At 38.6% G+C, this 13,812-nt stretch overlaps 1 protein-coding gene across 2 annotated transcripts in view; it reads left to right on the forward strand.

Moving 5' to 3' along the window:
- The first annotated feature begins 1,933 nt into the window (after positions 1-1,933).
- WDR11 (WD repeat domain 11) overlaps positions 1,934-13,812 on the forward strand; it is a 54,237-nt gene continuing 42,358 nt past the window's right edge. For both annotated transcript variants that reach the window (XM_068548672.1, XM_068548673.1), the window contains exons 1-5: positions 1,934-2,066; positions 3,050-3,161; positions 9,254-9,407; positions 10,375-10,548; positions 12,786-12,972. In XM_068548672.1, the coding sequence (XP_068404773.1) occupies positions 1,981-2,066; positions 3,050-3,161; positions 9,254-9,407; positions 10,375-10,548; positions 12,786-12,972 (713 nt within the window). In that variant the 5' untranslated portion in view covers positions 1,934-1,980. The remainder of the gene's footprint in view (positions 2,067-3,049; positions 3,162-9,253; positions 9,408-10,374; positions 10,549-12,785; positions 12,973-13,812) is intronic.

The following is a 13,812-nucleotide window of genomic DNA, read 5'->3' on the forward strand; positions in this document are numbered from 1 at the left end:
GTTCCCTGCTCCCCTTCTCCACTTGTGAGCTTCTGCGCTGACTCCTTACTGTCACCTCATGCCTGGTTGACCTTATGCTTAAGGCCATTTAAAACTCTTGCACCATCAGTCATTTATTGAGGACCAGGAAGAGTGCTGGGCATTGGGAAGAAAGGAATATTGAGATTTGGTTCCTTTCTGAGAGGAGTTCTAAGTCTACTAGAGTGTATTTATTCTGCTATAACACAGTTGACTAAAAATGTATTAGTCTCCCTTGCTAGACAAACATATCTGCAGATAACAATAATGTAGGGTATAAATATTGAAATAGCACAGAAGGACAGCACAGAAGAGTGGTTTCTCAGAGGTCACTACACACCTCCATTTACAACTCACTGGCCAGAATTTAGCCTTATGACTTGATCTAGTTGTAAGGGAAGCTGGGGTATGTATTAATTTAATGGAGTGATAATGTGCCTGGAAACAAATTGTGGTTACGTTCCTAAGAAGGAAGGGGGGAATAAATTCTGGGAGCCAATTAGCAATCTCTGTCACAGGAGGCACCAATGATTTTTAATGAGGGAGTGGTATATTTAGATCTGTGGTTATGGGTATCTCTGCTAGCCCCAAAGTATCATCAGTAGGGAAGGATGTGGGGCAGGGAAGGCAGGACAGCAAGGGAAGGGAAGGGAAGCAGCAACAACTGCCAGAGAACAACTAAAAGCCAAAATGTATTCATTAACTTTAACAAATAAGAGGACGTTGTCGGTAATCTTTGAGAAAGCTGTTTTATAAGAGTGATAAGGTGGATACAACGACCCATGATGACAAAATTACCATTACTTTTGTTCCTTTTGTTGATCAAGGAACTAGCAATGTGTTGGGGGAGAGACAGAAGACTGCAAAAATTGTAAAGAAATCATTGTGTCGAGCGTTAAAGGATAAAAAAAGTGTGGAGTACAGAGGAGGGAGGCACTGAGTCTGACTTGAAGGAGAGCAGCAGAGGAGAAACTGGCAAACGAAAGCTACCCCAACAGACAAACAGGCAAAGGGCACTTGGCCTCAGGAGAAACGCTATTTTGTGGTTGTTTTTTTCTGGTTTTTTTAAACTTTTACTTATTTATTTATTTATGGCTGTGTTGGGTTTTCGTTTCTGTGCGAGGGCTTTCTCTAGTTGCGGCAAGTGGGGGCCCCTCTTCATCGCGGTGCGCGGGCCTCTCACTATCGCGGCCTCTCTTGCTGCGGAGCACAGGCTCCAGACGCGCAGGCTCAGTAATTGTGGTTCACGGGCCTAGTTGCTCCGCGGCATGTGGGATCTTCCCAGACCAGGGCTCGAACCCGTGTCCCCTGCATTGGCAGGCAGATTCTCAACCACTGCGCCACCAGGGGAAGCCCCTGTGGTGGTTGTTTTTTTTTAGTATTTCCAAGGCCAGATATGGAGTATTCTCCATATTTGCAAATCTTTTATGTTCCGGCCATTCTTCTCATTCACTCTCTCCATTCATCCAATTAACTTCACACATGCATTTATTCTATAAACTCCATGAGGGCGGAGACTTTGTGTCTTCTTCATCACCACATCTTCGATGCCTACAACAGTGCCTGTCATTGGTAGTTGCCCTAAGTGAACTAATCCAAGGCAGAAAGGCTAATTGGGGCTTTTAGCTCCTGCTTTTCACCATTTGCAGCAGGGCACATAGGTCTACGCAGTCCCAGTCTGAACAAACCGGACGTAACCAGAGTCAGCACCTCTTTCTTCCAGGAACCACCGGCTCCTACGCAGAGCTGCGGAACCGCTACAGCGGCGGCATCCTGAAGCAGCCGGAACATAGGCGTGGCGGAACCTGAAGGAAGCCGTATCTGGGGGCGGTGGAACCTCGGATTCGGCGGAACCAAACTGCGGCGCCCACGGAGCTACCCGGACTCTGTTTGGAGCGGAAGCGCAGTGGTCGCCGCTTCCTGGTTGCGGGTCGGCGTCGAGGGCCGGGCTTAGCCGCAGCGATGTTGCCCTACACGGTGAATTTTAAGGTGTCGGCGCGCACCCTCACCGGGGCCCTCAGTGCCCACAACAAGGCGGCGGTGGACTGGTGAGGGAGCGGGGCTCCGAGGCCGCCAGGCTCGGCCAGGAGTTTGTGAGGGGAAGGGGACAAAACAAGAGGTTTCACCCCCCCCCCCCCCCCCGCTTAGTTTGGCCTCGCAAAGACTGGGTGCCGCCTTCACACTTGGAGATTTTCATTTAAATGCTGGATTTTTGTTGTTGTAAAAGCCGTAAATGCCCCATGTGGGAACTTTCCCGGTGTGGATATATTTGCCCTCGTTCTCGCATCTCTGTTTCTTTTTGCTCTTTTCCCCACACCTTCCTCACCCTCGCAGTCTCGTCTCTTAACCTCTCTCCAGTCTCCAGCCTTCTCTCCCCAGTGTCAATTCCGCTACCACGTTCTCGTCCCCATTCTGTCTTCTTTCTCTTTCATCCCTGTTTCTTACCTTTATTCGTTGAACAGTGTGCCGGACCCTGTGCCAGGCACCTGTGCTCTCGCCGGCACTTCATTTCACCTTTATCGGTTTACTGTAAAATGACACTGCAAATTAACAACTAGACAGATATAAAGCAAACTGCGGTCGCTGTGGCTACTGGGAATGTTGGCAAGAGTACCGAAACCTCCTGTTCACTGTTTGTCTTTTTATCTGGTGGGAAGGACCGGGGCTAATCACAGATACCGGGGAGCGTGGTCCCACGCACTTTGTGGATGCTCAGTATTTAAAGTTGAATAAGACGAGGTATACGCCCTCAAAGGCAAAAAGACGACGGGAGTTGCTTTATACGTCTTCACGGCTCTACGTGCATATCTCTCAGAACCTTTTTTTATCTGAAAGAAAAACTAAACAAGCTTTTTAAAAGCTAAACTAGACATTTTATTTAAATGGTATAATGTAAAATACTAGCCTTTGGGCTTAAATAATTTTATTAATGGTGGTGCATGTTAGATTTCTCACTTATTTAGGCTGCCTCTTGGCAAGAGAGAAGTTGCTTTGCTTTGCTTTTTACTTAAATTTTAACACTTTTTGTTAGGGGCTGGCAAGGTTTAATTGCTTATGGATGTCATTCGCTGGTGGTAGTGATTGATTCCAATACTGCTCAAACGCTTCAAGTTTTAGAAAAACATAAAGCTGATGTTGTCAAGGTAAGTCAGATCCTACTTTGACCCTATAACATATTGTCTATTCTAAAGTTTTAAATATCGCTAGAATCTCAGTAAGTCATATGTACACATGTTGAATAGGTTTTAAGAATGATAATCTATTTGGGGTAGCCTAGTATTTCCATATATAATGTCACATCAGGATGAGCTAGTATGGCTCAGATGAGCTAGGATGAGCTAAAATGCTAGTTCTTAGGTCATTTCAAAGCTGGTGGAGAACACTAATTCTACCATGTACTGGACCACTCATTCACTCATTAATTTTGAGCACCTAACATGTGCTAAGGATATAGAGATGAAAGCCCTCAAGCAATTCATTGTCTAGTGAGGAAGAATGAAAAGAAAACACACAAATACAGTGTGGTAGGTGAGACCTGCCTAATATGCTGTGGAAAGACAAAGGAGCTACAGGTCACCTCGTTTTAGGGATCAGAGGAGGGTCTCAGAAGTCTTTTCATTTTAGGAACTGGTAAACAGTAGTTGGCCAAGTGAAAATTGGGAGAGGTGCACTGCAGGAAAAAGGGAGAATATACACAAAGGGAAGTAATATGTGTGAGGATGGCTAAAAGATGGGATACACATGTAGGAGTGATGAAAGAAGGCAGCTGGAGAAATTCACCTGCCCTGAAAGGTTTGTAAGATTATGAAGGAATCTGGATTTTTAAGTAGGAGATTGATATGATCGTATTTGCATTTTAGGAAAACTCATTCTGGAATCAGTGGAGGATCTGTTGGAAAAAGGCAAGACAAGGCAGTGGGATCATTTAGGAGAATTGCAGTAATTTGGGCAGGAAACTCTTAGGGCCTAAAATAAAGCGGAGGCGTGAAGGAGTTACATTTAGGAGCTAAGAGGTAAACTTGATAGCCTTTATAGTAAACAATCTTAAGGGAGAGTCAGAATAGAATGACTCCAAGGTTTCTGTTGAGTAGTTGAATGGCAGTGTTGCTTTGATGAGGTGAGTGTGTGAGAAGTCGGTGAGTTTAAGTGTTTAACGTGCAAAGTCTGAGACACCTGGCGCAATTGAATTATACTGATCTGAAATTTTAGGAGACATGTTACAATTGGAGATAGAGATTTGGGGTCTTTTTCGTTGTTAACAGCTTTACTGAGATAGTCATACCATTTAAATTCACCTGTTTAAAGCATACAATTCCCTGGCTTTCAGTATATCCACAGAGCTGTGTAGCTGTCACCACAGTCAGTTTCATAACCCCCAAAAGAAACCCTGTACCCATTAGCAGTTGCCACCCATGCCTTTTCCCCATCCCCTTCATCCCTAGGCAGCCACTAATCTACTTTCTGTCCTGTAGATTTGTCTGTTCTAGGCATTTCAAATAAATGAGACGATACGATATGTGCCTGGCTTCTTTCACCTAGCATAATGTTTCAAGGTTCATCCATGCCGTAGCATATGTCAATACTCTGTTCCTTTTTATTGCTGAATAATATTCCATTGTATGAAATACAATATTTATTTATTGATGGACATTTGGGTATTTCCCACTTTTTAGGTATTATGAATAATACTGCTGTGAACATTTGTGCACAGTCTGTTTGTGTGAACCTATGTTTTCATTTCTCTTGGATATATGCCTAGGATTAGAACTGCTGACTCGTGGTAACTCTATGTTTAACTTTTTGAGGAACTGCCAGACCATTTTCCAAAGAGGCTGCACTATTTTACATTCCTATAGCAGCGTATGAAGGCTCCAATTTCTCCTCATCCTGAACAACACTTGTTATTACATGTCCTTTTGATTATAGCCATCCTAGCAGATATGAAGTGGTTCTCATTGTGGTTTTGGTTTGCATTTCTCTGATGGCTAATGATGTTTAGCATCTTTTCATGTGTTTTTTGGCCATTTGTAGATCTTCTTTGAGAAGTGTCTGTTCATTCCTTTGCCCATTTTAAAATTGTATTTTTAAAAATTTTGGAGTTGTAAGAGTTCTTTATGTATTCTAGATACAAGTCCCTTATCAGATATATGGTTGGCAAATATTTTCCCTCATTCTGTGAGTTATCATTCACTTTTTTGATAGTGCCCTATGAAGCACAAGTTTTAAATTTTGATGTAGGTATAATTTTTTTTCTTTTGTTGCTGTATCCAAGAACCATTGCTCTTCCCAATGTCAAGAAGATTTACACCTTTGTTTTCATCTAAGAATGTATGGTTTTAGCTCTTATATTTAAATTTCAGATCCATTTTGAGTTAATTTTTGTATGTAATGTGAAGTAGAGAAAAATACAGGTGATTTTTTTTTTTTTAATACTAACATGTATCTTGTGATCTTGCTAAACTTGTTAGATCTAGTAATTTGGGTTTTTTTTTTTTTTTTTAACATAGACAATCATGTTATCTGCAGATAACGACAAGTTTGGGTTTTTCACTGATAATCTGGTGTCTTTTATTTCTTTTCCTTTGTCCTGTTGTGTTGACTAGGACCTCTACTACAATGAATAGAAGTGGAGGGAGGATACTCTTGTCTTATTCCTGAGCCTAGGAGGAAAGCATTCAGTCCTTCACCATCAATTCTGATGTTAGGTATAGGGGTTTTTTTTGTTTTTTTGTTTTTTTTTATTTTGAGAAAAAATATATTCTCTCCCCCCCCGCCCCCCATTTCTATCTTTTTGGCATTTCTGGAGTTCTCATTTCTTAGTGTAGATCTGTGTTTCAGTCTGGCGTCATATTCCTTTTGCCTGAAGAATTTCCTTTAAGTCCTTGAGGTATCTGATCCTCTCAGCTGGTTGATCCTCTCAGCTTTTATTTGGCTGAGAAACTATTTCACCAGTTTTTTTGTTTTTTGTTTTTCTTTTTTTCTTGTAGTGCTTGAAAGATATCACTCCCAGCTTGGGTAATTTTTAATGAGAAATTTTTGTCTTTGTTTCTGTGCATGCATTGTATCTTTTCTCATCTCGTCTCCTTATCCTGATTTTCAGCAGTTTGATTATGCTGTGTTTAGGTGATTTTTTTTTTTAACATTTTTATTGTAGTATAATTGCTTTACAATGGTGTGTTAGTTTCTGCTTTATAACAAAGTGAATCAGTTATACATATACATATATCCCCATATCTCTTCCCTCTTGCCTCTGCCTCCCTCCCACCCTCCCTATCCCACCCCTCTAGGTGGTCACAAAGCACCGAGCTGATCTCCCTGTGCTATGCGACTGCTTCCCACTAGCTATCTATTTTACGTTTGGTAGTGTATATATGTCCATGCCACTCTCTCACTTTGTCCCAGCTTACCCTTCCCCCTCCCCGTGTCCTCAAGTCCATTCTCTAGTAGGTCTGATTTTTTTTTTTAATATGTACACTGCTTGACATTTACAAAGATGGAATTCAAGTACTACACACACACACACACACACACACACACACACACACAACAATAATTCTTATCCGTGGTAGTTTTATTCTGTAAAGTTGTTGCAAACGCTGAGTTAGCATATACTGAAACACTGATGGCTCCTCGGGGAAATACACGGTGTGGTTCCGAGTGAGCCTTTAGTCACAATATTTTCATCAACTGATTGATACATAACCTTGTTTTATATGTGTTTCTGTTAAAAGACATTTATTATATATTGTTGATTTATTATCAGTGAGCTCATGACCGACAGCACTATAATTCATGCCTGGACAAAGGTTATTTCACGTGTTTTTTTTCTGTAAGGCACGTCACAACTTCTTGTGCTTAGGAGCACTAGACAGCACTTCAACGCTGCGCTTGAGGACCATTTTAAACAGTGAAATCATCAACAAGAAGCACAAAAATGCAAAAAACATGGTACTTAATAGACCTCAGAAAAGACATTTGTTTACTTTATGAGAACTGGAACAAGAGTGCCTCATTCAACCACAGCTGGGATGCAGTTGTATGTTGAGGGACTCAGATTTTTCACTACCCTGCACATGTCCATGAATGACTGCAAAAGCACTGCAAATACTGATTTCACAAATAAAATCACAAATACATTTTAGCGAGTAGGCAAATTCACAAATACAGAATCTGCAAATAATGAGGAGGGAGAGTATACATACATTCACACATGTGAATATACGTATATAAACATTCAAACATATACGCATATATATATATATGCCTACGCACACATTTTATTAAAAAAATTCTTGCCTGAGGAAAAGATGTGTTGGAGTAGAAACATAAGGCTTATTAACACTGGAGTTCAGAAAACTTTTTGTTTCCATCTTTTTCACGAAGGTTGTTGGAATTGGTTAGCACGCTTCCCTAACCTAGCATTTTCTATGAGTGCTTGCTTATAAATACACATGTGTATTTATGTGTCTGTGTACACATGTGTATTTATGTGTCTGTGTACATATGTCTACATAGGTATATACTTGAAGTGTCTGTGGTGTTAAGTTCGTTTACTGAACACATACTCGAACGTCAGCTGCAAGCACTGTGTTATAGGCTCGGGGATAGAAATGTGAGCGAGGCCTTGGTGATCCTGCCCTATGGAGCGGGATTGGTGATAGGGTTGGTGATAGGTCAAAAGAAAGTAAACAGAGTAATTACAAAGTGTTGTGTGGGAAATGTTCTGAAGTAAGCAAGTAGGATGCTGAGCTAGAGGGGAGGGGAGGTTGTGTCCAGGGAAGGCCTTGGCTCAGGGTAAGGACTCTGTGTTTTATTCCTTACTCTGCCATTATTCGATGCTCAGTTAATTCCTTGATTTTGTGCCAGGATTCTTGTGTTTTTTATTTTTTAAAAAAAACTATTCTTAATGATATTACTAAAACTATGATGCACAAATTTGTTTTTTAGAGAAAAAACTGTTAACGTTATTTTCCAATTTTATGAGAGGGATAGCCAGAGTTTTTGTTTGCTTTTGTTTTTTTCCTTTGCAAGGTTTTTGTAGCTGTAAGTTGTCTCCTTTTAATTAGAAGAATAGAATGCAGGAAAAGATTCTGCTTAGCAGTTTAGGATTTTACATGTTATTTCAGAATTAGATTTTATGGTTATTACTATGATCAAACGATATACCAATGATCATACCATTTTAAGATATGGTATTCTGGAGTTTTTTTTACCTGAATTCCCCAGATTACTAAGGCTGCGCATCATTTTTCATATTTTAAAGGCAGGAACATGGTGATGTTTTCAAAAATATTTTAATTGCAACTTTTAAAAAATATCATAATAATAAAAATGTCTGACTTTCAAGATGGAAGCTAGTTTCCTGTTTTAAAAAATTTTTATTGGAGTGTAGTTGATTTACAATGTTGTGTTAGTTTCTGCTGTACTGCAAAGTGAATCAGTTATACATACACACATATCCACTTTTTTTTTTTAGATGCTTTTCCCATGTAACCCGTTACAGAGTATTAAGTAGAGTTCTCTGTGCTATACAGCAGGTTCTTATTAGTTATCTATTTTATATATAGTAGTGTGTAAATGTCAATCCCAATCTCCCATTTTATCCCTCCCCCTGCCCTTATCCCTTGGTAATCATAAGTTTGTTTACTATATTCGTGACTGTACTTCTGTTTTGTAAATAAGTTCATTTGTACCCTTTTTTTTAGATTCCACATATAAGCAATATCATATGATATTTGTCTTTCTGTACGTGACTTACTTCACTCAGTATGACAATGTCTGGGTCCATTCATGTTGCTATAAATGGCATTATTTTGTTCTTTTTTATGGATGAGTAATATTCCATTGTATGTATGTACCACATTTTTATCCATTCCTCCACTGAGGGACATTTAGTTTGCTTCCATGTCCTGCCTATTGTAAATAGTGCTGCAGTGAACATTGGGGTGCATGTATCTTTTTGAATTATGGTTTTCTCCGGGTATATGCCCAGGAGTGGGATTGCTGGGTCATATGGTAGTTCTATTTTTAGTTTTTTAAGGAACCTCCATACTGTTCTCCATAGTGGCTGTACCAATTTACATTCCCACCAACAGTGTAGTAGGGTTCCCTAGTTCCCTATTTTTATAATATAAGTGTAGAATGTAGTTTGGGTTCCAGTTGGTGTTTTATGAAAATTATGTGTAGTTTCATCCAGTGCAAGTATTTACTTGATTTGATTTCTTCTTGATACTAGGTTAAATGGGCCAGGGAAAATTATCACCATAACATTGGCTCGCCATATTCCTTGCGCTTAGCTTCTGCTGATGTCAATGGAAAGATCATCGTTTGGGATGTAGCAGCAGGAGTAGCTCAGTGTGAGATCCAGGAGCATGCCAAGCCTATTCAGGGTGAGGAAAGTCTGTACTCCGCCAAGCGTCTGTATTAATACACTTACTCTTAGAGTGGTTGGTTTTTCCCATTCGTTTAATTTCGTCACTTCTCAGTTAACTCTTGATTGTGTTTAGCCTGTTCTGCTGATCCGAATCTAGCTTTCTTTTCCTTATCAATACGCTTCTGGGCTTATTTCCTCAAATCTCAGTTGATTTGTGCTTTGGTAAAATGCATTAATTTCAATCTTGCCCTCAGTTGAGCATGATGATGAGAAAAATGAAGCTGCTGTGAATAGTCTTGTAAATGTAAGCTATGATATAAGTAAGCTTGCCCAAACTGCTCTTTTGAATTAGCCCTCAGTGCTTACTTTCTCTTAATAGAGATAAAATTTTTTTCTCATTTTCATATAGATCATTTGTTAGCTTGCTTATGTTACTGACCTATAATCAGTACAGTATTCCTGGGCTCTTCAGGCTTTGACTGAGTGGCTCTCTTGACTGAGTGAATCTTTTAAATGACTATTTAAAAGATACTTGTCAAGTACTTACTGTACTACTGAACTAGATCCTTATCCTCTTTATTGTTATGAAAAAACATGAAATTCTGTAAAGTCCCATTAAGTAATTCCACAAAAACATTAGGAGAGTCTGACATTGATCATGGCTAGGACAGTCTTTGACATAAAGTTTTAAATAATGAATAGTGTAAATTGCTTTGTATTTTCTTTGAAGTAATATTTCAGATTACTTGGAAATTTTGACCTCTAGATTCTAATGTCCAGACAGCTCATTTTTATATAAAATTAGCTTTTCCTATCAGTCCTGACACATATATGCAACATTGAGGGGGGGTAGTTAAGATTTTAAGGATTATGTAAACACACACACACACACACACACACAACTAGATATCAAGGACACATTAGACAAATAATTTGAAGTGGGTGATTTCTGAATTTTGCCTTTATTGTTCTGGTCTTTACAGATGTTCAGTGGTTATGGAATCAAGATGCTTCCCGAGATTTATTGCTTGCTATCCATCCGCCAAATTATATTGTGCTCTGGAATGCAGATACTGGCACCAAACTCTGGAAGAAGAGCTATGCAGATAACATTCTTTCTTTTTCTTTTGATCCTTTTGATCCCTCACATTTAACTTGTGAGTACTAGTTTCTTGTGGAAAATGAGTTGAGGTGTTTGTGACATATATGGTTAATGCTATGTACATAAGATACACACACACACACACACACACACACACACACACACACACACACACACACCCACCCTTCATACATTTATAATGTTAAAATGAGAAACACATTTAGTTCATATATTTTCAGCTCCTGTTACAGATACTAAATCATAACCCATAGCATTTGCAAGTATTCTGATGGTTAGAAATTTAAATCAGCAAGCTAGACCTTCACTGTGTGGAATTTGTGAACAGAATTAGATTAGTCAGAGAAAGAGAGAGTTGCTGTGTTACTCTAATTCAGACTTAATTAAATTTTTTTCTAGGAACATCGAAAGAACCTGAGTCAAGGGTTTCATTTAGTCTGTGGCCAAATTCATTTCTTCCTTTTTAAAAAATTGTTTTAATTCATGCCGTGTATTTTGAGTGCCATAAACAGATGCATGTCAGGAACAGACCAAGCCCAAGGGATTTTTTTCTCGTGGAGGCTGTTTTTCCCAATGTGCTTTTGATATTTTACTGAGCTACTGATCTAAAAATTAGATTCTAGACAGATATTTTTGTGACTAAATTATGTAGAAAATATTTTTTATTCAGTTATCCAACAGATATTTCTTGAGCTATTGTTACATGCCAGGAGTGTTCTGGGAACCTGGAGTATATCAGTGAACCAAGGCAAGAATTCCTTCCTTCATAAAGTTTGCATTCTAGTGAGGGAGAGTCAGCTTGTAAACGATGAACATAATGAATTAATAAATTACAATATATTAAGAGGTTATAAGTGGTATAAAAAAGTAAAACAAGGTAAAGGGAGTGGGGGAATGGGAGTGGGCAAGTTGTTGTATTAGATAAAGTGGTCAAAGTAGGCTTCATTTTGATATTTGATCAAAGACTGGAAGGAGGTAAGGGGATTAACTATGGTAAAGAATGTTTTCCCTGGATTTGAATGACTCAAAATTCTAACATGTATCCACCAACATTTATTGAGGGGTGTGTGCATGTGTGAGTTGATGCAGGGAGAGTAGGACAGACAAGTAGAAATTAAAATGGGAAACACAGCTGTATAAATAATTGCAGTACAATGTGTTTAGGCTTCGTATATATAAATGTGTGTGTATGAACGTATGTGTACACTCACTCACTCATTCACTCACTAGTTTGCTGTGAAATGCAGTGCTGTGGGAGCACAGAGGAGGGCTGGCCTAGCTGGCAGAGTCAGGGAGTGAGGGCATCACAAAAGAAGGGGAATGACTGGGACCTTGAAGGGTGACTTCTGTAATCTGAAAGGAGAGAGGCTTCAGGCTAATTTACTGCATCTCTGTAATTTGGTTGATGAAAGCACTATATATTTCAAAGCATCAGTTGACCTAACATCTTTAATTTGCTCATTGAATGTGCTGGGGTTGTCATGATTCTTGAATGCTGCTTTGTTCCCTGTGTTTAAAGCAGCCTTGCTGATTGCCAGGATAGATAAGACTTTTATAATCAGATATGTATTAGTATTAGCCAGCCTGTTTTGAGGGGGATTATTTTTTCAGTCATAAAAAGGTATAATTTGTATTGTTAAATGTGGTGCTGCCTCCTTGAATATTTCTGTTTCCTGTACGCTTAGTAAACCGCTGTTGGCACTTCACTTTTACTCTAGATGTAAAGAGAAAAAGAACACTCTTTACACATCCCGAGGTTCAATTTGATACGCAAGAAGAAAAAGGAAATATATTTAGACTGAGTAGCTCATGATAATGATGAAAAATTAGTATCATCAAGTCAAATATTTGAACTTACCAAGTGTGGTACGCAGAGCCATATGGGATTTTTTTTTTCTTCTGTGAATTTTATATTCTGAAAGTCTTTGGATTTTGAAGTTATGAGATATAATGAGGAAAGGTTTTTAATGAAAGTCCATGCACTGAATATAGTTGGAAGAACAAACATTTGTTCTTTCTGCCAGTAACCTTCTGGTGTCTTTTTAATATAAAACATTAATTTGGAATGCTGAGCTTGGAGGCCTCTGATGAATTGTAATGCACCACCAGTTTCACTGTAACTTGGAGAACATTCCCGTTATGTTATGACTGCATAACACTGCCAGTTCTATATTATTAAAATTATCATTACTTTGCTCTCAAAATTGTATTGGAATAAAACTCTATGCTAAACTTGATTAAACTCTAATCAGAGTTTTGCTTCTCTCAATACAGTACTCACCAGTGAGGGCATTGTATTCATCTCAGACTTCTCTCCATCCAAGCCACCCTCAGGCCCTGGGAAAAAAGTGTACATATCCAGCCCACACTCCAGCCCAGCTCACAGCAAGCTGGCTGCAGCCACAGGGGCCAAGAAGGCTCTTAATAAAGTGAAAATCTTAATCACTCAAGAGAAACCTAGGTAGGTTACAAGTGTAAAACTAACAGCAACATTCATTTATTTATTCAACATTTATCTAGATATTATCTATTCATGAAAACATCATTTTTGGAGATGTACTAAGATTAATTTTCTTCATGTTACCCTTTCTTCTTTGTAATTTTGAATTTATAAGAGGAAAAATGTTTTTTGTTTCTTCCCCTAAGAAGAGATTTAGCATTAACGTGGCTCCTTTGTTTCCAGTAATGTGGTAAACAACCCCCACTGATTTTTACACATGAAAAGTTTTGGCTTCTGAAAATAAGAGATAAAGATTCTAAAATTATGGCTACTGAACACATTAAAAATTGGGGGACAAAAGCTGGATTTTCATTTTAAATACATTTTCCTGACTTAAATGCTGTGTCATCTCATTAGCCAATAAAATATAGGTGTTTTTCTCATGCATATGAAGATGTTTCCCATACTGTTTAAGGGCCAAGATTCTAAGCTCTGTGACTCAAAATATAATTTAATCTTGCTCAAATTTCACTCTCCCAATCTCTAAAATAGTGTTTTAAAGGATTTCTTAGGGTTGTAAGGATTAATAGGTGCAATAGCTTAAGTACTGAACATAGTGTCTGATACTCAATAAGCATTCTTTTGGTAAAGGCTAGCTATTATTGTTTATTTCAGAAGTTTCAACTGAATACAATTTTATTTTAAAGAACTAATTTTATGCATTAAAAATAGATTTCTGTCTTTTTCCTAGTGCTATGGTAGTTCTTATATTTTTATTGCTTTGGTAGTTTTTTTGGCATTTATTTTTTAAAAGCTTTTATTTTTAATATGCTAAGATTATTCTATCTAGACTTTGTGGGT

The sequence above is a fragment of the Eschrichtius robustus genome, chromosome 7 (genome assembly GCF_028021215.1).
Source record: "Eschrichtius robustus isolate mEscRob2 chromosome 7, mEscRob2.pri, whole genome shotgun sequence".
In the NCBI taxonomy this organism is placed as follows: domain Eukaryota; kingdom Metazoa; phylum Chordata; class Mammalia; order Artiodactyla; family Eschrichtiidae; genus Eschrichtius; species Eschrichtius robustus.